Here is a 26,359-nt window from a genome sequence, read left to right as displayed (position 1 = left end):
ACGATCTGACATGGTTTGCTTTAGTGGAAAACCATCTGTAGATCTTCCTCTGCTCTACAGTGATATACTGGTATCGAGAGCCATCCGTCACAAGGCTGCAAAACGGGTCTTCTGACTTCTGTTGTACGTCTCATCAACTGGCCATCCGCACTGATGGTCTGTTTCCATGGGTGCATAGCTTTGGTTTCAAAACAGGAATGCCAGTTAACCCATGGGCTCATCAACTCATGGAGCTTTGAGCACCTCGGAACATATATTCGCCACACAACGCGGGTGCGGGGAATTTACCCTGTTGGCGTGATCCGGTGCTCGTGTGTTTTTCCTTTCTTCGCGAGAAGCAGTACATGCAGGTAGGTGTCAATATGCATATGTCGGTGAAGATCGGCCGCACTTGGCTTGATCCTACCATTTCACTACATACAGACACCATATAAGAGATGGATCTGGGACTCTCGGAAATTTGAACCCGCCGGCTCTGGCGGGCCAGTCTAATTCTAAGTTGCCGTTGGTGCATAAAAGGGCTCTCATATTTTCGGTAAGCCATTCAATTCACTGCTAGCCCACTCCAAGAGTCCTCGCTGTTTAGCACGTTAATCTTCTATTTACTTTCATATTCACGATGAAGTTCTTGACTGCTTCCACCGCCATCGCCCTTGCTACATGCGCCGTCGCTACCACTTTCACCGCCTCTTATGATACCACCTATGATGCGGGATCCACCTCACTGAACACGGTGGCCTGCTCAGACGGCCCCAACGGCTTGGAGACGCGTGGCTACACCACTTTCGGCTCTATCCCGAGTTTCCCTTACATCGGGGGTGCGCCCCAGATCACAGGCTGGAACTCGCCATATTGTGGCTCGTGCTGGGAAATCACTTACGGGACCACCACAATCCACATGACCGCCATTGATGTCGGTGATGCGGCACGAGAAGGGTTCAACTTGTCGGAGGAAGCCATGAACGCGCTCACGGGCGGACAGGCTGCGAGTTTGGGGCGTGTCAGCGTTACGGCCACCCAAGTCGCTGCTAGCGTTTGTGGTCTGTGAAACTATGAAATTAGGGTGAGCAAATAACATCTTGAGCGCTGTCAAAGGCATGTCGTACTCACCAATTTGCTAGGTGTGCGGGGCAAATGGTTGTTTCGTTTTAGTCAACGAGTTTTTTTTTGGCTAGCTCTTCGACTTTTATGTACACAAACGGAAAATATGGACACTTGCAGAGACATTCACAAGAAACACGTATACAGATACTTACCTCTTTCTTGGCTAGCATTGCCAGCACTAGCAATTAGTCTCGCAGAATTAGCGCAGAATTAACGCGTGCACTTTTGGCACGAGCGGAAGTATTTACTGATTGAGTCACGTGACAGGGGGACGCGCGCTATTTGAAATTCGGAAATCCATATGAACGCGTTCTACAGCAAATTTGCAAAAGGCTTCCAGCTTCTTTCACCTTGTTTCTCACCTTTGCATTTACTAGTCTTATCTTTGCCATCGCAACACCATGACCTCCGCAACTTTTGCGCAACATTTCGTTGCAAAGCTCATGGTTTCACCACAAAATAGGGCGTTGGCTGTGGAGGCCGATAGGATTCGGGAGCTTCTGAGGTGCGCTCGCCAGCTCCAACCTGATAACCCAAAGCACGCCGAATACCGACGACTGCTTGGTGATCTGTTGGTAAGTTTGAAATTTTTCCTGCAGTTATGCACTGAACAACCGGGATCCTGCAGTTCACCCCTCGTGTCCATTCCCTCGTGCAAGCGGCGACAATGTTCGACCCCATTCTTCTGTCGGCAGTAGTGGAGATAACCTCCATCTGCAAGAATAGGCAGTGGATAGGTCTACCCAACTGGCAAAACATCACAGAGGATGATCCAAGGATCGAAAAGCACCCCCTGATCCACAGAACGTGGTATATTAATTCGAATCAGCAGATGTTGCAGGCCCCCCCAGATGTTGCCCGGCCGATCGCCGATCCACCCGCTGTTACACCCGATGCTGTTCTCCCACCTATCAATAATGCTGTTTCTGCTGCTTTCGGCGCAGTTGGCAAACGCCAGCCGCATGTCTTTGCTCATATGTCACAGGCTCATGCGAAAGGGATGGCCAAGGATGTGGGAGCACCACCTGTAGAAGAGGCGAGGGGCCGCCCCGAGCACTGGGAGTCCAAGAAACGGGGGACCAGTGAATCCGAGTCCCGACCACTGCTTGCAGAAGATGGATCGCACAAACGAATCCGTGCCAACGAGAGGTCCAATACCGTCATTGAGATGGTCGAAGATGTGCCGAAAGGAGTGGCGTGTGCGCAGCACCCTGAAACAAATGTAAGTTACTGACAATAGTCTAGTGATCTCAGACTCACACTAGCCACAGAGTGATTCACCGGCAGGCTCATCTAAGGCGGCTGGCATTTCGGTGAGCCTGACATGTTTGACTTTTAGTAACATATTAACAGTGACACTTCCCAGGCCAATCCCTTGGCAGGACCATCGGGTGCTGTCGGCGCCATCGGCCCCTGTCCTCGGTGTGCCAGGGAGCGCAAGACCTGCATAAGGGGCATTGGCAAGACTGGCCCCCGGTTGGTTTGCACTGAATGCAGGCGACTGAAGGTCAGGTGTCAGCTATTCGGCAACCAACCCTCCAGACAGCGAGCGCGCGGTGAGCCTCGTTCCCCATCACAGGTGAGGGCAGGGTACAAATCCACTCGCCATCGGTCGCCCTCCCGACACCGCAGGAGCCCCTCAGTTGATGATCGACTGCGAGCAAAGTCGGGCGTGCGAGGTGAGCCTCGTTCACGATCACCAGAGAGGGCGAGGGCACGGTCAACGTCCGCCCGCCGTCGGTCGCTTTCCCCACGCGGCGAGAGCACCTCAGTGGTGCGTCGAAGACCACTCACAGGTAAGTGCATCACTTGATTAACACGCAGTTCGCTAACAACCCCAAAGTTATGAGCTATGTGTTAGTGCCTCGGCTTGAGATCGGGCGAGCCCCCGAATCCCCAGCCGCAAAGCTGAGAAGCATGGAGAGAAAGATGAGTAATATGGAAGATACGATCAAGTTCCTCCATCGGGAGGTGGAGACACTCCGCACGATCGTTGAGGCGTCATCTTGAAAAAATCAATGCATATGGGGCACGAATGATTACGCATTAGAACAATGCTAGTCGAAGTATTGCTGATCTTCCTTGTTCTTCTTCCAGTATTGAGCTTGAGCATACCCCAATTAACAACACCCCAGGGCTCACCTGAGCGCGAAATGTATTCGCCCAATTTGTGGATGCATTCGGTGCATTGTTTTCGCACTACATTACCCCTAGCTACCAGTGCCTGCTAGACACATGCAGCGGAAAAACTTTGTGTATCATAATTCCTATCCTCCTCCGCCCAGGCACTGAGCATGACAATTTCACCACTGAAACGGCTCCAGGCCATGCTGGGAGGCAAGTTGCGTGACAATGACGTTACACGCCTTTGGATGAAAAGAGATCCATCAATTAAAAGATGTAAGGATGCTAAAAACATGGCACGTCATGCGGTACTGCAATCCTTAATTTTGTTCTTTTCTCTAGCGCGATCTGTTTGAGCAGCGCAGCGCAGAACACGCTGTAGGACCGGTGCCTTGGGTGCGACTGCGTCTTGCATCATTGAGTTAAGATCCCACTTGGAAAGGAACTCTGGAATGATGATGTCAAGCGTCCCGCGAAGGTTCTCCTTGACAGCATCCATTTCGGTGCTGACAACATCAGACATATAGTCGATATCGTGAGGATGGAATCACTTCAACATCCGAGCGCGATCCTGTGAGTCTGAACAAACGGACAAGCATCTGCTCCAGTTTCCCATCCGTGCACTGCCCCGTAGCATTTTCCATTTCCCTGCCTAGAATAGTTGTATATGTGGTCGCGATTGATGTCAAATTGGATCTCTGATGGATCGAGGATTGACGCATGAAATCAAGGGGTGATATGCGACCGTCTCGCAGAATCTTGAGAACGGATTTGATACGGTCGTGTGGTGAGAGTCTCGGAGAAGCTGAAATGGTAGCGGAGACGCTTGGTGTATTATCCGTTGTGATATCGACGAACCCAGAGTCCACGGAGCGGTTGAAGTCGCCATCCAGAATCATTGAAGAGCTAAGGATCATAGTTGCAGGCTGCAGTGACCAAAGTGATAGAATAAAGAGAAAAATAGAGCAATAGAAATAAAAATAGCTAGCCGAACGAACGAACAAGTTATTTACATGGGGCAGCGACGACCGTCGAACGAAGCTGCGCAGCAGTCTGTGTACTCGAACGTCGCGATCGTTGCAAAGGCTTCAGCAGAAGTTCACGTGATATTTGATATCCCCGAAAAGGCTCATACGTCACGTTGTTCTGAGAATCCTTCTGACACACTCATCATATTTTCCAGCTTAATGCTTGTCACGCCTCTTTGTACCCACTGGTATATGACCCCGCGGGGATATGATATACGTTATGCCTGCTATACTTTGAACCGCATTCCTGTGGCCAAAGAAAAAACGGATCAGAGCACAGCAACGCATAGACTCGGCTGAAGGGTATAAACCAAAAGGGGAAACGTCGAGACTCAAGAACCTAAACCATATTTATATAAGTAAGCGTTCATACGATGGCTGAGCACCATCATGATGTTCAACACCACTGTCATCATGGCCATCCCCATGGCCCTCACCATGTCCACGAGGATCAGCATAATCTCACAGAATCCAATACGAAATATTTCGATGAGCATGCTCATCAGTACAATGATCCTGAAACGCATGAGCTTGCTCGGCGATTTGGAGCAGCTATGATCAACGCTTATCCATTCAATGAGGACTCAACGTTGGTTCTGGACTATGCTTGCGGCACAGGTTGGTCATGTATGGAGGGTTTCGTAGCGCTCCCTTGATTTTCTCTATGGTACTCCAGGTTTAATCTCCCAAGAACTCGCTGCGCATGCCAAATGCATCGTAGGCGTGGACATCAGCCAGAGCATGGTCGATCGATACAATCAGAGCGTCGCAAATCAGGGTATACCACACGAGGAGATGAGGGCTGTGTGCTGTGACCTTACCGCTACCTCAAACCAGCTGGATGGAATGAAGTTTGATGTGGTTGTGGTAAGTCTAGTGACCACCCGCAACGTCCCACACTCACACTCCAACACTAGTGTGCATCATCGTATCACCATTTTCCTTCTATCGAAGAGGTGACGAAGGCTCTTGCATCTTACCTGAAACCAGGGGGTTCGCTCTTGGTCGCAGATTTGATGAAACCATCTTCTGTAGAATCCACACAGGAGTTGTTTCCCACCGGAGCACACAGTATTGTCGCGCACAGGGGTGGCTTTGAAGAGGCAGACATCAAAGCCGTATTTGAGGGTGCTGGACTGATTAACTTTGCATTTGTGACGGCCGGCAAGGCAAAGAAACAAGGACACCCTATCCAGTTCTTCTTAGCCTCTGGGACCAAGGAAGTCGCTGAAGCCTGAATTACTTGGAATAACTGTATTATGTAAATAAAACCATCATTTAAGAGATAATGAACCACCGAAGCGTCGTCTGGTAGCAGCATCAACCTTGGCCTTCACTTCCCTGAATGCTTTCCACCAAGCTCTCCCGATGTCCTCTGCCTTCGCGTCTCCATCATGATTCTCCTCCGCGCTGCTTGCGTGTTCGTAAACCTCCCAATTTCTCTTCAAGAGGATAAGCCACCACTTCATTACAGCAATGGTTTTCTCCATGCCTGTATCAGCCGATTCTACACTCCTCACCAAAAATTTGCTGAAATAGTCGACGTCTTTTGGGTTCGGGGGATGATCTGTGAACCCCTTGACCCATGACTCGATGACGGTCTGAACATCTTCAGTTTCGGCAAAGTACAGTTTCTCCCCTGGCTGCTGACCCTGCTGTTTCAGAAGAGGCGGCTGCGGGTGCTTAGCTTGAGGAGGAGGTTTCTTGCGATAAGGTACAGATGGTCCACGACCAGAAGAAGCCTTAATGATCTTGCGTTCTTGAAGGAGATTTCCACTTTTTGCATGCCGAGCCATGATCAACTGTTCGCGCTGCAAGTCCACAGGCAAGACAGCATATACATCTGGGTCGATATCAAGTTTACGAAGCTCTTCGTCAGACACACGCATGTACGATGGGCCATCACGTTTCGCAAAGAGCGTGTTTTTGCGGGGCGATACGCTCGTTCTGTTCTTCGGCGCAAGTTGTTGGGTGATTCTTTTGACGTTGACGCCTTTGACCATGATTTTCGGTCGGACATCACGAGGGGGTTGTTCCACCGGCATTGGCGAATGTGATCTGCGCTGGTATTCAAGTTCTAGCTCCTTCCTAACATCATCCGGTAATGCGTCGAAGACGTCCTTGTCGACCTGGGAGAAAGAGGGAAGGTCTACATGTGAAGGACCGACCTCATTTTGAGGTGGGTCATCTTGAGAAGGGGGTTCAGTGACGATCCTAGGCACTGGAAGGTCATCTTGTTCAGTGTTTTCCTGCACGGTCGTAGAGCTCTTGATGTGGAATGGCAGCTTCACTTGCCCAGGATCGGCGGTGTCAGCTACCGACGTCATATCTAGCTTCTGTATTTGAATGCCTACTCCACGTAGCTCTTTGGGATCGAATGCCCAAGAATTCAGTAGCTTCCATGCGTGGTCACCGATATCCTTGGGATCGCTTGTAGCTTTGCCGTTTGCGCTGCTAAATGCAGTTTGCTTGTTGAATGTCTCACAGATGCCGTGTCCCATGAACTACAACGGAGGACACCCGTCAGTACCTGGTTCGGATACATATTGTCGACAATCCTCAATACCTTAGGTGGTTCAACAGGCGCATTTGGATCGCGTTTCATAATCTTCAGAGTCAAAGAACGCCCACGCATATTGACGGCATTCAATCTTCGGGAAACTTCCTCGGCCATCTGGTAGATGAAAGCTTTGGCTTGGTCGTTGTTCTCGAAACGTATCCCGTACTAGGTCCAGGTCAGTGCTCAGTAAACGAAAAAAAAAGTATCAGCAGCTCACGTTGATGTCGCACGATACAGACTTTCGCGGCTTGTCAGACTCGAGCTTTCGTTCATCGATGCCACGAATCGCATTGTACAGAGTTTCGCCAGTGGTCTTGCCAAGGGCATCACACAATGCACCTTTGCTCTTCTTAGCGAGTTCGCCGAGATTTGTGGCTCCGAGCTTCTCGTTCGCTTTTTGGCGTGTAGAATGTCCGAAGCCGTGGAGGTCATCGATATCTAACGGCGCGAGAACCTCTTGCACATCTTCTGGTTTTAGGTGGAAGGATCCAGCAGGCTTGGCTTTGCGTGTTGCAATGCGAGCGAGTTGTATGTTCTCTGCGATGCCAATGCTCACTACGACTTAGGTCAGAAAGTGCCATCGGACATAGTCGATGTGCGTACCTTCGCAACCTGTTCCGTCTCTGACCTCGGACCGTATCTGTTCTGCAAGAGACTTTGCAGGATCATCCACAAATGCTAGGGACGATGGCCGAAGAGCACATCTGGCAACGCTTGTTGTAACCTCTATCAAAGCCTCATCAACGGAGACGGCCTGGATATCATCCGCATGACGCATCAAAATGGTGTAGAAACGCAACGACAGCTGTTTATATCTGATCTCATGTTGAGTAGAGTATAGGGAATGGAAAGATGAATACATACTTCTCGAATTCATATGGTGTAGTCATAAGATCAGGGCACAATTTACGCCCTTGCTGAAGGCTGAAGAAAACTGTCACTCGTAGATCAATACCTGAAACGAGCCTTTCATACCTCATGCCGTTTTTAACCCCGAATGACCTGGCCTCGTAGCTTGAGCTTGCTATTTCACTGGTACTAGATGCACCCCCTGTACCACCTTGTGAGTGACAAACGACAACCGGTTTGCCTCGCAACTCAGGGTGACTCAGAAGGCCGACAGGAAACGAAAAAGCAATCGAAGTCGCAGTGCATAATAATACGCTTCAGGCCTGGGTCCTTTTCTTTGCCTTTCCTTTTTGATGGAGACTTCGTCACGAGCTGGTGCTCCTATATTTACATCACCGCTGCCAGCCACAGTCCTGAAGTCTGCCTATAGTTGACGAGGACTCATGTACCAGCCCATTTTCTACTTCTTCGTAGGCTTGCTGGACTAATTTTTTCAGCTCAGCTTTCCATGTGGACAGGTAGTGCAGTCGTGAGTTTTTGTAAAAACCTTCTATGAAATTTGGTGCCACGGAGGTGTGTGCGGCTCTCCATTGCGGATTAGCCATAACGCACTCGGCCAGCGGATTCGATGTATGAGCAGGCATACCCAGGGACGCGTGCGGCGTCTTCGCGCGTGCCTGGATCTGTAACATAGAGCGGTCGATGTGAATAAGAAGTCGAGGACCCTGGATCATCAACCTCAGCGGTGGCAGCACCTGCCGTGTCAGAATCAGGCGTTGTTGCGGGGACATGGTCACCTGATAGTGGCTGTTCAGGTTTACGCAAATCGGAGCGCGCTGTTGTCCGCGAGTCTGTGGACAGATGACTTTGAGGCGTATGCGCTCCTTGAGATTGCTCAACCCTGCCCCCGGGTTTGAAAATGTAATTCCTCCATGGAAGTAATGTTCCTGCAGCGGCACTGTCCACCAGCCACTCAGGCCTGACAATCTTCATATGCTTCCAATCTTTGATCTTCGCAGCAGTCAACGAGCAAGTAATGACGTGGGTCCTGCATAAGGGGCGATGAATTTCTGTGAATCTACTGGAATGATAAAGAAGGTGCAGACACTAAGGATTTCTTATCCAGGTAAGGCTGAAACACACCCCCATGCGTCACTATCAATTGCCGTAGGTCTTGAACCGAAGGATTGGTCCACCCGTTAATCTGAGATGGAAGCTAAAGCCTTGCTTTCTGACGGCAACATGAGAGATACGTACATATATTGAAAGACCGCTGAAAATCCTGCTTTCTTCACCAATATCTTGGCTTGCATCGAGGTCTGCATTCTGTATCTGGAGCTTGGCACGCTTGCGATGCATATATTCTCCAAAATGTCCAAAGCGAGATGCCCCATAGATCTCGGGATTGTCTTCGGTGTGACCGAGTCCATGGGTTGTTCCATGCGAGGTCATTTCAACTTGCCGCTCGTCACTTTCATTACGAGGACGCTTTCGACTCAGTGACGCAGCATCCGGTGGGGGATCTCCGGGTAGCACCGCGTTTCTAAGAGCCTCAAGAAATTCAGGATCATCGGGACCGAAGAGGTCGGAGGAATCAGTAGACGCAGATGAATGCAGTGACTTCGCCATCAATCTCCCCTAGGCAAAATAATGATTTATGAAGAGGCGTGCATATGGTCTTGCGGCGACCTGTACGGCAGCTGCCTGTAAGAGGCGTTATTTATGATTATTTGTCATCTACCTTCTAAACCAAACAAATTGCAAATAAAATATGTAACTCAAACACTACACATTCCAAATGTGGGTTAGCAAGTACTTTCGGAGAACGAGGAACATATAAGACTCTTCAGGTCGTTGCCTCAGGCAATTATAAACACTGTACAATAATAGATACATCATCCAACCAAGGTGAGTCCATGTCCAAAGTCAGAGCACGAGATACGCTCTTCGGATCATTACCAAGCGCCTGCCAGAGTAGTCGGAGCGCCAGACTTTTTTCATCTAGCTCTCTTGAGCTACTACGTGCGGCTGCACGCGCCCATTGATCGACAATTTCACGTTGATTCGTGCCGCATATGTCCGTAAACCCATCTGAGCACAGGATAAGATATTTGCGAGGCGCTTGGGGTGATGGGTCGAGGGGATAATGCGTGACTTCCGGAGTGGATGAAATGTAGGGAGGCGTGTGGCTCCTCATCAGGAATTCTTCCCAAGGAGATGTGTCGTGCTGACCAGGGTATAAATTATAGAGTATACGCCGGGTGAATTCGGGTGGTTGTTTAAAGGGTGTATCTCCTAGACCTGTTGGATCGAGCAGTCAGCGATTAATAAAACCTTGCAAATATGAATGTTACATGCATCGAAAGGGTGCAATAGCTCCAAGCACACGGCCATCCAAGATACACTCCGGCTCACCAGGGTGCTCATTCATGACGCGCTGAACCTCGAGTGGATTCTCTCCATTATGAAGTCGCGTCAAAACTTCCATATTCCACCCTTGATGACCAGTCTCCGAGACCACCACTTAAACCCAAAAGTCAGTCGTCACGATGAGCAACTTCGTCACGCTCGACGTACGTCCTTGGCAGTCACCCAAATTGGCGAGCCATAGATTTTTATGATCAGGGTCAACAAGAGCTACGAGCGCAGTAGTACCATACATGCACAGCCTCGCCTTTGTGTAATTTTGCCCTCCAGAAAGTTGATCGTCGAGAACTTCCTGGATTTGTGAGTCCGACAAGCGAGACAAAGATGATAAACCACCCGGGAAAAGTTCCAGGACGTCATTAGCGATGGCGTCATCAAAATTGCGAATGGCCATCGCAAACATGTCTGCAACTAACGGCGGCGGTACAGCACGGTCGCCATGTTTCTGAGTGATCACTTCCAAGTGTTCCCGCACAATGACGGGCATGTGATGAGCCACATGTTCAACGGTATGGCTGCCGAGGTGACCTGTGAAATAATCCCTAGTGACAATGGCCAAGCACACCCTCAAAAACCGCTCCTACCATCAAAAACCGCAGACAGGGTCCAGATGCGTCCCTGGATATGTATCTGCTGGATTGCATAACGATCTTGCGAGGGGGTCTCGGCGCAAGGTTGGAAATTGAGGGCATCTGCCCGCCACCGCCCATTGGTGTCAAATTTGACGCTATGGAGATTGGAGACTGCCGCTAGGCGTTCCCAGGCAGCATCATGGCCCAAGTTTCGGAAAGGACGTGGCCAATCGTCTGCAGGACTGCACAAGTTTCCAGGGATATCGCCAAAGGAGGCAAACGAAGTAGGGATCAGCTTCGCAGGACAGCTCAGAGCTGTCCGACATTCCATCCATGATTCGGCGATCGTCACGGAAGAAGCAAGCGGACGGGAAATGTGGGGAAGTGGAATCCCCACCGTGCTGTGTGGCTGGCGGACCGCTTTTAAGTCATCCACTGCTGTCATGTGCATGACTGAGCGTTAAAGTTCAATGATTGATGACATATATCAATAAATTTGGTGTGTCCTTGGAGTCGTGCACATACACGTGGCGTCAGACGTCGCCGTGGTACCACATTGGACGTTTAGAACGGAGATGGTTCACCCTTGGCAATTCAACCCAGGACATGTCGGGAAATAGTTAACTCCCGCAATGCTGTGTTTATGATCCTGGCCCAAGGGGGAGTTTCGCGCGGTCATTCGACAGGCAATACAGGCACACAGGGAAACCTCCGAGCATGAGAGGACGGCCGTTGCGACTAAGGTGTAAGCTTATGTAAAGCTAATGCTTGGAACCAGACTCATTGTACAGAGACAGCTAAACCTAAAAGTGCTACATTACGCTCTATATAGGGCTGCGTGATTAGAGCCCGAAGGAAAGTCGTAAGCTACAGTATCGTGACGAAAGAAATGTGTACAATGTGCGTGGTGATATAAACTTGTAAAGATGGGTTGGGTAAAGATCCAGTCTAATCCTCGATGTCCATGCAGAATATTATGAGAAAGCATAAGCTTATTTACGGAAAGGGTTGGTGTTGGATCCGCCCGTATTCGTGGGTGCTATCCAATACGATACGTCAGATTCCGATGACTGCCTTACGGACGTGGCGTATGCCTCAGCGTCAGTCAGCGGTTTGGGGGGTGTTGGCCTGCGCTTAGACTGTAACGTGTTTGGTTTCTTGTATACCGCAGAACCAAGCGTCGTTGATGAAAACCGAGACGTCAAAGGATTCGTTTTGACAGGCTGCCGAGGTTCAGGTCCCGTACGAGGCATCCCTGTTGCCTGGGAATACATAGAAGCCGCGGATAGCCTATTAGAGCTGTGCGCGTCTGAGTAATCGTGAGACCCACGCCGCTTGTAGCGAGGAAGCGAAGGGAGAGGCGAATGAGCCCGGCTCGATCCCGACTCATATGCACCTACGAGCTTCTCCATTTCCGTGTGGTGCCGCGCCTCTTCTGCAGCGCGCAGTTTCCATAAGGCAATTTCCTCGGTCTCAGGCCGCGGCTGCTTACGGTTGTACCCGAAAAGCCTTTCTCCAAAGTGCACAAGTCGCCACCTCCAGTTATGCTTGTGAGGTAGGGCTTTAGCAGACGCAAATGCGGCTGTGTCCTTTGCTCGTTGCTTGCGAGCTCGGCGGCGCCAGCAGTACAAAAAGGCCACAAAGATGAAAGCACATCCAAGCGCCATGAGGAGAATCTCCCACCACTGCAATCGTTGAGTGGATGTGGTTGCGATAGGAGTCGATAGCCCAGTGATCGAAGGAAGCGCGCCTGAGCTCGTGCCGGAGGATGAGGGGACGAGTACGAGTTCTGAAAGGCATGCCCCAAGGCCTGGGATAATACTTGAACCGCTTGTGCAGTTGGCTGAAGTGCAAGTACCCCCACGCAAAACTTGACTGGAACTTGAACAGGCGAGACAGTTATTTGAACCAGCGCCTGAACAGCTGGCACAACTATTGTCGCAAGACTTGCATGTCGAGGACGTGGTGTCGAAATACTGGTTCTGGCTGCAAGTAGCAAGGCAGCGTCCACTAGTAAGGACTGGGAGAGCCTTGTTACAACTCGTGCACTGATTAAAGGATTCGCCTGAACATGTTGCACAGTCCGGGTGACAGGAAACACAGGTTCCAGAAGAACTGAATGTGTTGGAAGGACAAGAATTGACGCATTGCCCGTTCGAGGCTAGCAAATTGTTCGCGCATGTCAAGCAGGTGGTAGCGCTTCCTGCACAGCTAGTACAGGACGAAGAACAAGCTGAACTGATTAATTGCATCAGCCAACTTTAGTAATGAATTAAGGAGGCAGTTCGCACCTGTGCACGTCAAATTATCTTGAGGAGAAAGGAAGGTACCCGATGGGCAACTTGTCACACACTTCCCTTGCGACAAGAAGAAACCAGGAAGACAACCAGTGCACTGAGCTTGATCGATGGTAGATGCAACATTGAAATTGGATATTTGACAGGTCGTGCACTTTGGTCCACAAGCTGCGAATCATATATTAGCACACAATCGAGTTGCAATGTGGAACGCGCTTACTGTCACATTCATGCTTGTTATTATTGGCAATCAAATTCGAAGCCCTGGCAAACACCCGCAGTGCTGGTCGACACGCATGACCCGTTAAACGAGTATGTGCCAGATCCACAAATGACACAATTGTTCGAAGTAGGCCCGTTACAAGTCTGGCAAAGGGGCGAACAAGCTGCGCAAGAAGACCCAGCACTGTAACTTCCATCGGGACAAATCGTGCCGGTTGACGTAGTTTGCGAAGTGGCATCGCACTTGGTGCGATCGTTAGCATCTTGAGTAAAGCCTGATTTACAAGTGATACAGTCCCCGCTGCTATCGGCACACTGCTGACAGCCGAGCTGACAAACTGAAGATAAAGGTGAGACTGGGGAGATGCATGTACACGTCGTAACTCACTTTCACAGTTCCCGTTTGTGTCTAAAAAGAAACCTGACGCACATGCAGAACACTGGGTTCCGTTTGATGCCGAAGTCCAGCCGGTGATACAAGTACACTGTCCGTTGGAACCGCATTGCCCGTTGATGCAATTGCAGCTCGATGGCAAGTTATTCACTACTGGCACCAAGCAACGGCCCGTACCAGATATTCCGCCATCGCAAGAGGTACATCCTGAAGGACATGGCTGGCACGTGGGTCCAAAGAAACCAGTGGCGCACGACTCGCAAGATGAACCGGTAAATCCGCTCGGACATTGACACGTCCCCGAAGCCGAACAAACGCCATTCCCGGAAGCAAGGCGGCGAACAGGATGTTGATTGCAGGTTGAGCAACGACAGGGACCCTGATGCGCTCGCAGGAAGCTGACTAACGTCAGGAATGGAGTTCCACAATATGACACGGCTGTTGCTTCCAGCTGATACAGCTGCCCATACGTTCCCTGAGAGGGCTACTGAGGACGCAGTGGATGGGATGGATGCATTTCCAACGGGGGACGTGGGGAGGCTAGAATATGAGCCTTGTCCTGAATAGAAAGCTTGTGGATAGATTGCGAGACCTGGTTGAAGTGCGATATTAAGTGGGAGAGAAACTGAAGATCCGGTGCTCGAGTTGCCAAAGCCGGTAGATGCAGAAAGTGAAGCAGAGGAGGACGTCAATAACTCATGAAGAAGCTCTGGGTTCGTCGTAGACGTATACTGTCCAGGAAGAAGAAGAACATCGGTTGATATTCCAGATGCTGAGAGAGTTGCTCCTACTGGTTATAACGATGAGAATGACGATGAATACTCTGATAAATTTGGACTCACAAGTGGTATTAGAATAACCTTGAAGGCATTGGCCTGCAACGCATACAACAGAAGACGAAGATTGCGCGACTGAACAATGGAGATGGTCAGACGTGTCCGGTTCAATATTAACTAGTTCGACACTCACCGACAGACGCGCCGAAGGCGAAAGTAGCAGCAATGATGCTCGACAACATGCCGAGCTAAGGAACGTGCAAGGGAAGGAAAGAAAGTGGTAAAGAAAGAAAGAGCGAAGCTTTGCCGGGAAAAGACATTGGAGGTGTGGCCTTTTGTTATTTTAGAAGAATAAGGTCGGTAGGTTGCCGCTCGAGCAAGAGAACAATAAAACTGCAAAGAACAATAGTACATCCATTTTAAAATTTCCTTATTTGGTAATCCGCGACAATTGGCCCATCACTGCGCAGCTCAGACGTAAGTATGAACGTTGTTTGTAGAGACTCGAAGGAGATTCCGTGTATTCACGACAACATACAGCCTACATGATATTCTAGCTCATCCGAACTATTTTCATATTTGTGGCTGCAAGAGTCCAGGCATGTGGTCAGTCCGCTACAAATGACTAAGAAATCATGCTAAAGTAACCGGAGAAAAATACATCGCAAAGGATGGTCAACAGCGTTGAGTTGTAATAAACAAGGATCAAAAATAAAAGTTATCTTCACAAGGGTCAGAACAGGTCTGAAGTATTTCATCAAGTAGGAAGGAAAGACACTCACATATACAGCGTCTGTCAGATATAGTACAGCAGTGTGACGCTGTGGAGAAAAAGAGTTAGCGCCAGGTTCAAAACGTTACTCGAGGGGAGTATGAAGATATCTGCATGTAGGTCTCGGAACAGGTCTGAAGTACAACATCCGGAAGGCAATGGTGAAACATACTATCCCTTCTGGTGCAATCGGCACACCACTGAAGTCGGCAGAGGTCACACATTTTGGCGGGAAAATGTGACACTTTTGTTTCAATTGGTCACATGCAGTCACACAAAACCCTGCGAAAAGTCGTGACTGCCGACTTCTGTGGGATGCCGATTGGGATAGTAGAACTTACAGTTTCGTCACTTGCAGCAGGTGGCACCACGTCGCCATGGGTTTCCATCGCAGCTTTGCTATGTAACAGGATGGTAGCCTTCAATATTTCAGTGGTATATCCGATAAGCAGATCATGGACGTAGACACTTCTTTGCTGATGACTGGTGCCTTGGCTTCGTGGCGCAGGTCAGTATACTCGTGACTCTCCATCTTCAGGCTCATTTGACGATGGGGCTGCGACGAGAAACCGTGTCGCGCAGTGTTACCGGAGTGTATATTGCCAGCAGCCACTAACATCCTTATTCGTTATCGATCTCATCTAAGAGCGTTGTTTCTACTGTAAATTACCGGCAGTAGATCACCCAAATTGTGTTGTGTTCAGCTGACCGAGATATTCCGCACAATGTCACCTTATTATACTCTATAGCACGCCCTATGGTTTTGTTTTTTTATCTAGATTATGTTTTGCAAATGTTTTTCAAAGTCCGAGATCTAGATACTCTATTCCGCATTATTTTGATAGTCATTCAATACCAGTTTGATATGCTTATCCTATAATTACAATCTATTTGATGTATCAATTGCATGCGCATCTGGGATCTATGATCGGAGGCAATAATGGGGTACTTAGTCGAAGGTCGTGGTGTCATCAGGGCTTCCATGTTCAAACTTACAACGAGACTTACAAGACTGCGTCGTAACATAGTGTATTCAAGTATTCGAGATTTCTCTATTCCAAGATCTTCATTTCTCGAGCGACAGTGAAATTTGTTCAGAAGCAAGTACGTTAATCAACTCAAGCTCCAACAAACCACTATGCGTCGTGCCATCAACCACTGCACCGATGCGAAAGCAGAAACACGACTCACTGTAGTTCACTGTCGCGATATGCCACTCGCTCATACACAAAGAGCGATGAACAACTACCACGCCGGTAAGTCATGTGGTTAAATCCAAAACGCAAACTACTCTTACTCACCAACCACTTGCAGCTGTCCCCAGAGCAACAGGGGTGATTATAGCAATAAGTAGGACATGCTTCACTGGCAGGGTCACTGACAGGTACTGATACTGCAGATATCGATGCTGTCAAAGCAGCAATGACGGTGAGGACAAACGAGACACGCATTGTTTGTGAGGACGTGGTATGGGATTAAATAAATCTGAAAGGTACAGTAGGACGACGGTGGTTTGCTTTTATGTGAAGAATTTATCCCCCCCCCCCTCTTTCGAATAAACGATATCTGCAATGCCAGCAGACTGCCACCTAAGATCTACCTTGTGAAGCAAGGTTTATTAGGACTTTAGCCTAGAACAAAAATACCACCTTGCGAAAGTGCCAATGCCAGCTCAATCCGCTGTCGGGGACTATGTGCTACAACAAGGACCGATCAGCCCCCCCTTGATCAGCTCGTTCCTTCTGAAGCCGTGTGGGATCACGTGTAATGGAAGTAATATCCGCAGTGGGAGAGTTTTGCCAGACGCAAACGTTCACCGGTACCACGAGCAGTGGGTAGATTTTTCAGGTGGTCTTGACAGGGACTGTACAGTTTTTGAACATGGGTTCAGCATATCACCCGGACCCTCATCATTCCGCCCAAATATGTTGACCGAAGTTCAACTATACCAATTATCACTCACTTTCACTGTAGCACGACCACAACTCACTGGTTGGTCTTGAAACTTGCTGTACCAACATTTCTAAGTGTCTTCTACTCTTCTAGGATGCCTTTTAGTTCATATACACACCCGGGGCCTCTCTGGTGGCAAGGTGAGTGCTTTTTCACCCCTCTTCAACATTGACTCAATAACTCGCCCTACCCTTCTCCGCAGCACTTCCCATGTGTTCTAATACTCATTTAGGACCACCTTCATTATCTTATGACCTTCCTGCCATCACTATAGATGCTGGGCACCTCCCAGACTCGGTGAGCCTCATGGTTCGCATTTTTGGTGATTTTTGTTTCTAACTTTTCTTCCTCCTTATCCCTACCCTTTCAACTGTTTCCAGTCAATCATATAGACGCCTTATACTATTTAGAGTACCAGGACTTTCGCTCTAGACCCTCTGGTAAGTCTCCTCTCTATTTTTCATGTTTTATGTTGTTTCTCCCCTTGTATATCTACTAATCAATTCCTCGCCAATTACAGTGTCTCATATGACTCTAATATGGTCAAAATACACTCCATTAACGCCGCTTGTGCTCCTGTTCCACTGGTGAGTAGCTATATCAAGTTCTGTGCCAGCTACAGTAATCCTCCTGGTTTGGGGCGCATTTTTGTGCTCCTGGTACCTCTATTCACTCTCCCCTTGCTCCCTGATGTCTATAACACCTCCATATGTGATATTGTGATGCTAGTGGCCATGTAGTCCTTCCTCCCTCCCCTCCCCCATTTTCCTCATTTTTCCTTACCAGAATGTCCTCCCTGGCTCTAAGGAGATTTCATTTCGCTTTTTTTGTTATATAGACATATTATTATATATAATTGAAATATTTTCGACCAGAGGGCAATGTACTGGGGCCTCTGGAGGAGGTGTAGGAGCCACCATGCCCCCCTACCTTTCACATATGTCATGTACACTTATTATAGCCTTCCCTTGGTCTCAAAATTTAAGTAAACTATTATTTAATGATATATTCAATGGTACAGTGAAAAAAAATTAGGTAAAAATACATTGAATTGATAGAATACTTGAGCTCGCTGTTGCCCACAGCGAGCACGAAGGTTTCGGCAACGTGTGTGGCGCGGTATTACTGATTTGGGTAGCCGTTCACGCGGTCTACCTCATTAGTAATACGAGCTACAATATCTTAGTGTCTAAGTCACTCAATTTGCTGGTCTGGACCGCTGGTCCTCACAAATAATGCTTTTTGGCTTAATATAAGGGTGAGCAGACGTCTTAAGTACCGCTTTACTATATTGGAAAGGTGGGAGTAATAGGTGAACTTACCAGGTATAAGGTAAAAGAGTATTTGGGGCGGGTTTTAATGCTGGTGTTGAGATAGTGTTGCCGTCGAACCAAGGTGACCTCGAGGTAACTTCGGTTCGGTTCGAAATTGAGGCAGTTCGATACAACTCGATTCGTTTACGCCTCGTTGTAGATAAGTATCGAATTAGGAACGAACTGCCAAATGAAATGCTAAATCTGGCCTGTGACTTGGTGATTCGTTAGAGTAGTACTCCAGCAACCTCACATCTCTAGCATTTTCTCAATGTACTCTGCTCCTCCGTTGTCCGTCCTCGAACCTTTTGGTATAGAACATCATTATACATATTTTCGTCGGACCGTAGTACTGCTTTAGCGCCAGAGGACAGGCGCCTGCAATGCTATACAATACAAATGTTGAGCAATCCTCAAGCGTGGTTAGGCAACGGATGTATAGGTCATCGTATAAATTCGTGCGTCGTACTGTGAGTTTAGTATTATATTCCCAAAACATGAGTTTTCACCAGTGGAACAGTTCTGCAGCTTCTGCTATCCCTTCGGCATCTCAGCAACAGCATCATCACCCTCACCCAGGCTATACAAGTCTGGCATGGTCCGCCGCTCATGCACGTCCACCATTTTACCCTCACTCACCATATGGGCTCCCAAACAACACTTCTGCATCTCCGCATCTCCCACATCCATTGCCTGTCGCAAATGCATTGGCAAACATGCATCACTTTGTGCAAGGCCCTTATTCACCAGCTGCAGCAAGCTTTACACCGTCAAATCCATTTGCCGACATCACTCCTACGGCTGTCAATAATACCGCTCCAACTACTACTACGATAAAACGCAAAACGCGGCTGCGACAGGACCGAAATCCCGCGCGAAGAAACACAAGAACGACGACACGACTTCAAACATTCAAACAGCAATTGTATGTGGTGTTGGCCCATCGACTGCGCCGACGCACACAGATACTACGGAGCTACCTCCCCCTCCTTTGCATATATACACAGATCCTTCAATGACTGCACAAGGCAGCTCGAAGAGCTCGTCTACTCATGGTCGTCGTCAATACCGGGCATCGGTGACTGATGTCTGGCACTTTTTGATGATTGTAGCATCACTTGCATGCCCCGACGAGCTTCCCGACGTGAAACTTATACCACGCTTGATCTCAAACCCGAGTTGTGATTTTATGGCTTGCCGTTTTTGCATGTTTGTGTAAGTAGTCAAGACTGTCGTCCCTTAACCGTTACGCCAAAAGGCAGTGATAATGAAAGCTCATGCTTCATTATCTCGGACAGTATTTATGTGACACGAAGGGCTGCAGAGCAATTGATAGTTACGGGGAAGTTCGACGAGCTTGCTGATCTATTACAAAATGTCGACGACGATAACGTAGAATGAAACATAGCCACTTCATATCTACTTCACTTTACAAACAATTCTCATTGGCTGGAGCTTCGAGCCGTATTCGTTACACTTCGGTTCGTTCCACCTCGACCATCGAACCTGGAACGAATTCCCACCTCGTTTCGATTCAGTTCAATTCGCGGCAACACTGTTGAGATTTAACGCAACTAAGCCATATAATAGTTAGCGAGGCGCTTGATCGCCCAGTATAGTAATGCTTACCTATTGGGCAACCCAGGTGATTTTGGCGGGAAAATGTGACACTTTTGTTTCAATTGGTCACACGCAGTCACACAAAACTCTGCGAAAAGTCGTGACTGCCGACTTCTGTGGGATGCTGATTGCACCGGAAGGGATAGTAGGACTTACAGTTTCATCACTTGCAGCAGGACCCAGGTGGCACCACGTCGCCATGGGTTTCCATCGCAGCTTTGCTATGTAACAGGATAGTAGCCTTCAATATTTCAGTTGTATATCCGATAAGTAGATCATGGACACTTCTTTGCTCATGACTGGTGCCTTGGCTTCGTGGCGCAGGTCAGTATACTCGTGACTCTCCATCTTCAGGCTCTTTTGACGATGGGGCTGCGACGAGAAACCGTGTCGCGCAGTGTTACCGGAGTGCATATTGCCAGCAGCCACTAACATCCTTATTCGTTATTGATCTCTTCTAAGAGCGTTGTTTCCTACTGTAAATTACCGGCAGTAGATCACCCAAATTGTGTTGTGTTCAGCTGACCGAGATATTCCGCACAATGTCACCTTATTATACTCTATAGCACGCCCTATGGTTTTGTTTTTTCATCTAGATTATGTTTTGCAAATGTTTTTCGAAGTCCGAGATCTAGATACTCCATTCCGCATTATTTTGATAGTCATTCAATACCAGTTTGATATGCTTATCCTATAATTACAATCTATTTGATGTATCAATATGTGAATTGCATGCGTATCTGGAATCTATGATCGGAGGCAATAATGGGGTACTTAGTCGAAGGTCGTGGTGTCATCAAGGCTTCCATGTTCAAACTTACAACGAGACTACAAGACTGCGTCGTAACATAGTGTATTCAAGTATTCGAGATTCCTCTATTCCAAGATCTTCATTTCTCGAGCGGCAGTGAAATTTGTTCAGAAGCAAGTACGTTAATCAACTCATGCTCCAACAAACTACTACGCGTCGTGCCATCAACCACTGCACCGATGCGAAAGCAGAAACACGACTCACTGTAGTTCACTGTCGCGACATGCCACTCGCTCATTCACAAAAAGCAATGAACAACTACCACGCCGGTAAGTCATGTGGTTAAATCCAAGACGCAAACCACTCTTACTCACCCACCACTTGCAGCGGTACCCAGAGCAGCAGGGGTGATTCCAGCAATAATTAGGACATGCTTCACTAGCAGGGTCACTGGCAGGTACTGATACTGCAGATATCGATGCTGTCAAAGCAGCAACGACGGTGAGGACAAATGAGACACGCATTGTTTGTGAGGACGTGGTATGGGATTAAATAAATCTGAAAGGTACAGTAGGACGACGGTGGTTTGCTTTTATGTGAAGAATTTATCCCCCCCCCCCTTTCGAATAAACGATATCTGCAATGCCAGCAGACTGCCACCTAAGATCTACCTTGTGAAGCAAGGTTTATTAGGACTTTAGCCTAGAACAAAAATACCACCTTGCGAAGGTGCCAATGCCAGCTCAAATCCGCTGTCGGGGACTATGTGCTGCAACAAGGACCGATCAGCCCCCCCTTGATCAGCTCGTTCCTTCTGAAGCCGTGTGGGATCACGTGTAATGGAAGTAATATCCGCAGTGGGAGAGTTTTGCCAGACGCAAACGTTCACCAGTACCACGAGCAGTAGGTAGATTTTTCAGGTGGTCTTGACAGGGACTGTACAGTCTTTGAACATGAGTTCAGCATATCACCCGGACCCTCATCATTCCGCCCAAATATGTTGAGCAGTCTGATTCAGTGCGCATTGCGTTCATTTTTTTTCCAGCTGGCTCTTTCGCCGTCGGCGGTAGATGTCGAGCTTCCCCTCCAAACGACTTTCGGTTGTCCTTCGTGTTCTTGATATTAATCCTTATCCCCGTATGGCATTCTCCATGCCGTTCAATCTCACCATCTATATCATGATGCCCTCTAATATCCACAATATCATGCCCTCACCTAATGCATCAACCCAAAACTTCTGTTCCGAACTTCCTAGTTTCAATCATCTTTAACTTCTCACTGCGAGCTATGTTTCAAATGCAGTTCGCTCTATCGCACGTCTTGATAGTGTCAGTTTGTGCGTCAGCGTGGATGGTTTCCATATGACATTCAGTCGCGCACACTTCGCTGATTCAGCATCTTATTCTCACACCTGAGACAGTGGCGGATTTGCTGAATCTGTCAAAATACTGACCAATATTTGGGAAGCTGGCAATCCCAATATGTATGTGGTGCATATTCAAACTTTATAAATAAAATTGATCAGGTACGATATTCATGCTCAAATTCTATATCTGGCAATGTCCAGGTGCCGGGTAATGTCCCGGCACCATGGGTCTAGCTGGGCGGTTGCGCTGTTCGCTTCCTCCATTCGTTTTTCCTCTCCGCCACGACATCGAGTTCGTCGTTCATTACACTCCTCACTCGCTCGAACAGTTTTCTTTATACCCGCCCACCTACTCCCTTTTAATTTGTCACACCGTAATTTTACTCCTAATGATTTATCTAGTCATGCGTCTTATAGTCTGCTCTATCAATTACATTTTACCGTCCCAATTATTGCTACTCGAAGAGTCATTTGACATGATCGAATTCGTAAGCAGTTGTCCCGCCCTACCAGCGGCTTCCAACTGCTTGCGTCTCATCCAGAGCCAACCCTCGGTCCAGCCCAACCTAATAGATCGTGTCACCAACTCTCGAGCCAGTCGAAGCTGGAGAGCGAAACAGATTTTATTTCAAAGTTTAGATATGAAATGCAACAGATTTAGGGATTTATACCCCCCAATCTGTCCGAATGTTGTATAATAAACATATATATGTAAAATTCAATGTTCAGTAGAATTACAGAACAGATTTGAATAAAATCTTCCTGTGCATATGATACCAATATGTCTGTCCAGCAGATGCGGTTGTGCCTCTGGTGTCATTGCACTGTATTGGGGCCCGGTTTTCTGTGTCATCCAAGGCTGTGTCCTGTCTGACTTTGTATAGCCAGCTATCTGCCCACGACTTTACTGAGTGTATTCAATCAGGAGTGGGAACTGGCGCGGCCGAGCGCCGTTATGATTTGTATGACGCAAAGTGCATTGGACGTAGAATGTCCCTTGATGTGTCAACATCAACCCTGGACTGCGGTCCAGGTAAGGGTCCGAGTGCATCAGCTGCGCAGTCCCGACATAAGCCGGTGTGTTCTGAATCTGATAAGCACGAAGGAGATTCCGTATATTCACGACAACATAAAGCCTACATAATATTCCAGCTGATCCAAACTACATTCATATTCGTAATACCATTGTAGCTGCAGGAGTCCAGGCATGTGGTTAAAGCTGTTGTACAGTCCGCTACAAATGACTAAGAGATCATGCTAAAATAACCGGAGAAAAATGCATCGTAAAGGACGGACAACCTAGAAAATGAGGATAGGTCAATGTCAAGTTCGAAGCCGCGATAAAGAAAGATCAGAAATTAAAAGGCAATAGAAGTTATCTCCACAAGGGTCAGAACAGGTCTGAAGTTTCATCACGAGAAAGGCACGAAGAAAAGACGCTCACATGATAATCAAATACAGTGTCTGTCGAATATCGTACAGCAGTGTGACACTATAGAGAAAGAGTTAGCGCCAGGTTCAAATGCTACTCGAGGCGACAAGAGTCAGAAAAAAAGGCAATATGAAGATATCCGCATGTAGGTCTCGGAACAGGTCTGAAATGTATCATCCGGAAACAATATTGAAACATAGGACTTACAGTTTTCATCGCACCCGGAGTGGTGGCATTGCGGTTGCCATGGGTCTCCATCGTAGCTGGGCCGGGGATGGACAACCGTACTCCCAATCCACCTCCTCCGCGTCATCGTCAGCCATATCACAGTCCTCGACGTATACCCCCACTCCCACACCATCTTCCGGTTCCAATAGCACTTCTCGGCTAGAGCGCCGTTCCTGCATTTTCAACTTGCGAAGTGCAGCTATGAGATCATCTGCAAGAGGTGAAGAATTTGGTGGCTCTTCGCGAATTTGCTCCCAGCCAATTGGTGGGGATCCAGGTGGGGAGATAAGGAAATTCTTTTCGATCGGCGGAGGGCGCAGTAGATTGTCGTCTGGCGTTGGTGATGATAGTGAAAAGATGGGGTTTGGCTCGGAGCGATATACTCTTAAAACCGTGGGCGTTCTACACGAGATAATGAGAAAGAATGATGAGTACTGTCGCGCAAAATCACATACCTGTGTGGGGGCGCCAAAATAAGAGGATCACACGTGTTTTTCGCCAACTCAGCAGAATCCTCTGAATAATATACGAGGATGATACGGGAAAATGATGCTATCGGCACCCATTGGTTGATCTCGCCGTACGTAGCAAAATGGTCGCGCAAAGCATCGAGGATCAAAGGTTGGAAGAAGTTTCGAGGGACTTGCGTGATCACAAGCGAGTTTGTGGCCTGAATCGACTTGGGGGATACAAAAGATTTTGAGCGCTGTGTTAGAATGGAAATATCTGGCATGTCGATGGCGTGCTCGAGGTGGGAATGGTTGTTTGTCTGTTGAGTCTCGACTCTACTCGCTAACTTATACTCAAAAAAAAACATCTGTGATTACATAATCTAATACGCAGCCACACTGCCTTTGGTCACCGATTGTCCGGAAGAAGATGATGTCCGGGACCAACCACTCACGGTGCTGCATGAACACAGGTTATCATTTGCGGTATACAGGGTATTGTCAACGGATTGCAGTGTTGTGGGCAGTCCTTCGCAGTCCCTCTGTGCTCTCGATTGATGTAAGGAGCTTCTTTGTATCAGACGCTTCTCAAAGAACATTCAGTGCTTTCACAGCCCCCTGAACAATCCACCGTGCAGTGTTGAATTATTATGAGTATGTGTACAGAAGGTTCTCTTTGTTCTCAGATCTCCTTTGGAGATAGAAAACCAGCACTATCATACACCCCGACTTCCAATGCCTAGGCTCCAGGAACCGTATCCAAGACGGCTTCTAATTGTATGGCATCATCACGATCGTTATGCGCGCAATCGTTTCTGCACAGCATCTTGTTTCTCTTTGAGTGTCTGCACTTTCTCATCCTTCGTGGCGTCGTAAGCGATAGTGACCTGATTAAAGCTGTAACGATGAATAGGCTTTGATCAGTCATCACATCGACAAGGCTGTATGACCTTGACGACTCACGGGTTATCCGGCGATTTCTGGAACTGCTTGTGTAGCAGATCCTGTAAAAAAAATCAAATGTTAAACGTCTCGAAACGCGTGCTGACAGCAGCACTGACCTGATATTGCTGCAGGCGTAGCCCTGGATGCTGCGGTTTCGGAGATAGATTGTCAGCCTTGCGTTTCACACAGCGGGAATGGTGACTGTACCTCCTCTTTGAGAATTGGCAGCTCGCGATCCTTGTAGGCTTCAAACGCAGCCTAGGGGAATGATAAACACGAGTTTATCGGAAGCCTGTCGTGATGTAAATTCTCACCTTGAATCGTCGCTATTAGGTGATCAGTAATATGTCAGATGTATAGCCTCGGGAAGAAGGCAACTAATCTTACCTCTGGGTGCCTTTCGAGACCTGCAGCTTGCTGCCCTACACTGGCCTTGTCCATCTTCGCGGTTACTACTTCTAGCAGATCCAGTGCATTATCGATGCCGGTTGCAGCATAGCTTTCGATCTCCTTAGGCGGTTCATCCTTGGGATTTGTCTCCGTCTCGGCTGCTGCAGCACTCGGGTCGCCTCCAGCTGCAATCGCACCGGGACCAGCTGGTTTAGAATCTTTCTTCTTGCCAGCAGCTTTGGGTGTCGGCTTGGCTTTCGCAGGCGTAGCTTCCTCCTCTGCAAGTAGCCGCGCATTCTCGGCTTTGCGGGCGAGCTCGGCGAGACGCTTTGCTTCCTTTTCCTCCTTGGCTTTGTTTGTCTTGGCTCCGTCTTCCCATTTTTCTGCCTCCTTTTTTCCCTGTCAATACCTGTTAATCGACCTGTACAAAAGGTTGGCGGTGGTACTGATGGACGTACCTTCTCGGCAACAGCAGCGTCCTGCTTCTTCGCCTCGTTCTCAGCCTTTTTAGTTCGACCACTCTCTTTCTTTGCGTTTCCACCTTTGGGAGCCATTTTTGAAGTTGCGGATATCAACGTAGTATAAGTAATCAAGAAGTTCAAGTCAGAGGACCTTGAAAGGGCCACTTAGTCAGTACTATCTAATCTAATCAGCGTACCTTGTGTGTCCTTATCGTTACACACTTTGCTACATACAGCATCGACGTAAAGATGACGGTCCAGCGACTCCAGTGCCCGGATGGATATTATTACATATCTGATACTCGCTTGCTAAGCGAGGATCAAAT

The 26,359-nt window shown here is 48.2% G+C and overlaps 9 protein-coding genes across 9 annotated transcripts; 4 read left to right on the top strand and 5 right to left on the bottom strand.

Annotated features, from left to right (window-relative positions):
- Positions 1-463: 463 nt before the first annotated feature.
- On the top strand, positions 464-1,207 carry EDB91DRAFT_1141558 (cerato-platanin-related secreted protein). The gene is made up of 2 exons (XM_041319010.1): positions 464-1,063; positions 1,122-1,207. The coding sequence occupies exon 1, from the start codon at positions 620-622 to the stop codon at positions 1,046-1,048; it is 429 nt and encodes a 142-aa protein (XP_041175801.1). The 5' UTR covers positions 464-619; the 3' UTR covers positions 1,049-1,063; positions 1,122-1,207.
- A 70-nt stretch (positions 1,208-1,277) lies between these two features.
- EDB91DRAFT_495974 (uncharacterized protein) lies at positions 1,278-3,223 on the top strand. The gene is made up of 5 exons (XM_041327468.1): positions 1,278-1,679; positions 1,733-2,326; positions 2,376-2,417; positions 2,471-2,900; positions 2,948-3,223. Exons 1-5 carry the CDS (start codon positions 1,506-1,508, stop codon positions 3,112-3,114), a joined length of 1,407 nt encoding a protein of 468 aa, XP_041175800.1. The 5' UTR covers positions 1,278-1,505; the 3' UTR covers positions 3,115-3,223.
- A 1,394-nt stretch (positions 3,224-4,617) lies between these two features.
- EDB91DRAFT_1141555 (S-adenosyl-L-methionine-dependent methyltransferase) lies at positions 4,618-5,545 on the top strand. The gene is made up of 3 exons (XM_041319009.1): positions 4,618-4,874; positions 4,933-5,123; positions 5,174-5,545. The coding sequence occupies exons 1-3, from the start codon at positions 4,631-4,633 to the stop codon at positions 5,492-5,494; spliced, it is 756 nt and encodes a 251-aa protein (XP_041175799.1). The 5' UTR covers positions 4,618-4,630; the 3' UTR covers positions 5,495-5,545.
- On the bottom strand, positions 5,531-9,373 carry EDB91DRAFT_1329582 (uncharacterized protein; the record flags this gene model as incomplete). The annotated part of the gene is made up of 10 exons (XM_041325324.1): positions 8,923-9,373; positions 8,772-8,881; positions 8,312-8,713; positions 8,062-8,250; positions 7,792-7,980; positions 7,681-7,740; positions 7,420-7,631; positions 7,034-7,371; positions 6,823-6,981; positions 5,531-6,760 (listed from the first exon to the last, which is right to left on the bottom strand). Exons 1-10 carry the CDS (start codon positions 9,292-9,294, stop codon positions 5,531-5,533), a joined length of 3,261 nt encoding a protein of 1,086 aa, XP_041175798.1. The 5' UTR covers positions 9,295-9,373.
- Positions 9,374-9,389: 16 nt separating this feature from the next.
- EDB91DRAFT_495863 (phosphatase 2C-like domain-containing protein) lies at positions 9,390-11,404 on the bottom strand. The gene is made up of 5 exons (XM_041327467.1): positions 11,190-11,404; positions 10,677-11,117; positions 10,243-10,620; positions 10,024-10,188; positions 9,390-9,966 (listed from the first exon to the last, which is right to left on the bottom strand). Exons 2-5 carry the CDS (start codon positions 11,113-11,115, stop codon positions 9,533-9,535), a joined length of 1,416 nt encoding a protein of 471 aa, XP_041175797.1. The 5' UTR covers positions 11,116-11,117; positions 11,190-11,404; the 3' UTR covers positions 9,390-9,532.
- A 252-nt stretch (positions 11,405-11,656) lies between these two features.
- EDB91DRAFT_1237985 (insulin-like growth factor binding protein) lies at positions 11,657-14,595 on the bottom strand (the record flags this gene model as incomplete). Its single annotated transcript, XM_041321652.1, has 7 exons — positions 11,657-12,897; positions 12,956-13,129; positions 13,182-13,225; positions 13,254-13,521; positions 13,572-13,858; positions 13,890-14,286; positions 14,547-14,595. The coding sequence occupies 7 exons, from the start codon at positions 14,593-14,595 to the stop codon at positions 11,657-11,659; spliced, it is 2,460 nt and encodes an 819-aa protein (XP_041175796.1).
- A 7,598-nt stretch (positions 14,596-22,193) lies between these two features.
- EDB91DRAFT_495753 (uncharacterized protein) lies at positions 22,194-22,892 on the top strand. Its single transcript, XM_041327466.1, has one exon. It carries the CDS (start codon positions 22,353-22,355, stop codon positions 22,824-22,826), a length of 474 nt encoding a protein of 157 aa, XP_041175795.1. The 5' UTR covers positions 22,194-22,352; the 3' UTR covers positions 22,827-22,892.
- Positions 22,893-23,772: 880 nt separating this feature from the next.
- EDB91DRAFT_1237984 (Calcipressin) lies at positions 23,773-24,521 on the bottom strand (the record flags this gene model as incomplete). The annotated part of the gene is made up of 2 exons (XM_041321651.1): positions 23,773-24,190; positions 24,244-24,521. 2 exons carry the CDS (start codon positions 24,519-24,521, stop codon positions 23,773-23,775), a joined length of 696 nt encoding a protein of 231 aa, XP_041175794.1.
- Positions 24,522-25,034: 513 nt separating this feature from the next.
- Positions 25,035-26,126, bottom strand: EDB91DRAFT_1055360 (uncharacterized protein; the record flags this gene model as incomplete). Its single annotated transcript, XM_041313908.1, has 7 exons — positions 25,035-25,134; positions 25,201-25,241; positions 25,299-25,328; positions 25,390-25,440; positions 25,497-25,508; positions 25,570-25,971; positions 26,031-26,126. The coding sequence occupies 7 exons, from the start codon at positions 26,124-26,126 to the stop codon at positions 25,035-25,037; spliced, it is 732 nt and encodes a 243-aa protein (XP_041175793.1).
- Between the last annotated feature and the right edge of the window lie 233 nt (positions 26,127-26,359).

Source organism: Suillus paluster (genome assembly GCF_016628075.1).
Source record: "Suillus paluster strain FC165 chromosome Unknown EDB91scaffold_37, whole genome shotgun sequence".
Taxonomy (NCBI): Eukaryota; Fungi; Basidiomycota; class Agaricomycetes; order Boletales; family Suillaceae; genus Suillus; species Suillus paluster.
This window is presented reverse-complemented; position numbering and strand designations above follow the sequence as displayed.

Bases quoted from the DNA above. Each gene is read 5' to 3' on its own strand.
- EDB91DRAFT_1141558 (XM_041319010.1), top strand. From the start codon at position 620: ATGAAGTTCTTGACTGCTTCCACCGCCATCGCCCTTGCTACATGCGCC.
- EDB91DRAFT_495974 (XM_041327468.1), top strand. From the start codon at position 1,506: ATGACCTCCGCAACTTTTGCGCAACATTTCGTTGCAAAGCTCATGGTT. The intron at 1,680-1,732 runs GTAAGTTTGAAA...GGGATCCTGCAG, and splicing joins GACTGCTTGGTGATCTGTTG to TTCACCCCTCGTGTCCATTC. The intron at 2,418-2,470 runs GTGAGCCTGACA...GACACTTCCCAG, and splicing joins CTAAGGCGGCTGGCATTTCG to GCCAATCCCTTGGCAGGACC.
- EDB91DRAFT_1141555 (XM_041319009.1), top strand. From the start codon at position 4,631: ATGGCTGAGCACCATCATGATGTTCAACACCACTGTCATCATGGCCAT. The intron at 4,875-4,932 runs GTTGGTCATGTA...ATGGTACTCCAG, and splicing joins GGACTATGCTTGCGGCACAG to GTTTAATCTCCCAAGAACTC. The intron at 5,124-5,173 runs GTAAGTCTAGTG...CTCCAACACTAG, and splicing joins TGAAGTTTGATGTGGTTGTG to TGTGCATCATCGTATCACCA.
- EDB91DRAFT_495863 (XM_041327467.1), bottom strand. From the start codon at position 11,115: ATGCACATGACAGCAGTGGATGACTTAAAAGCGGTCCGCCAGCCACAC. The intron at 10,621-10,676 runs GTAGGAGCGGTT...ATTATTTCACAG, and splicing joins CCTGTCTGCGGTTTTTGATG to GTCACCTCGGCAGCCATACC. The intron at 9,967-10,023 runs GCATGTAACATT...TCGATCCAACAG, and splicing joins AGCTATTGCACCCTTTCGAT to GTCTAGGAGATACACCCTTT.
- EDB91DRAFT_495753 (XM_041327466.1), top strand. From the start codon at position 22,353: ATGGGTCTAGCTGGGCGGTTGCGCTGTTCGCTTCCTCCATTCGTTTTT.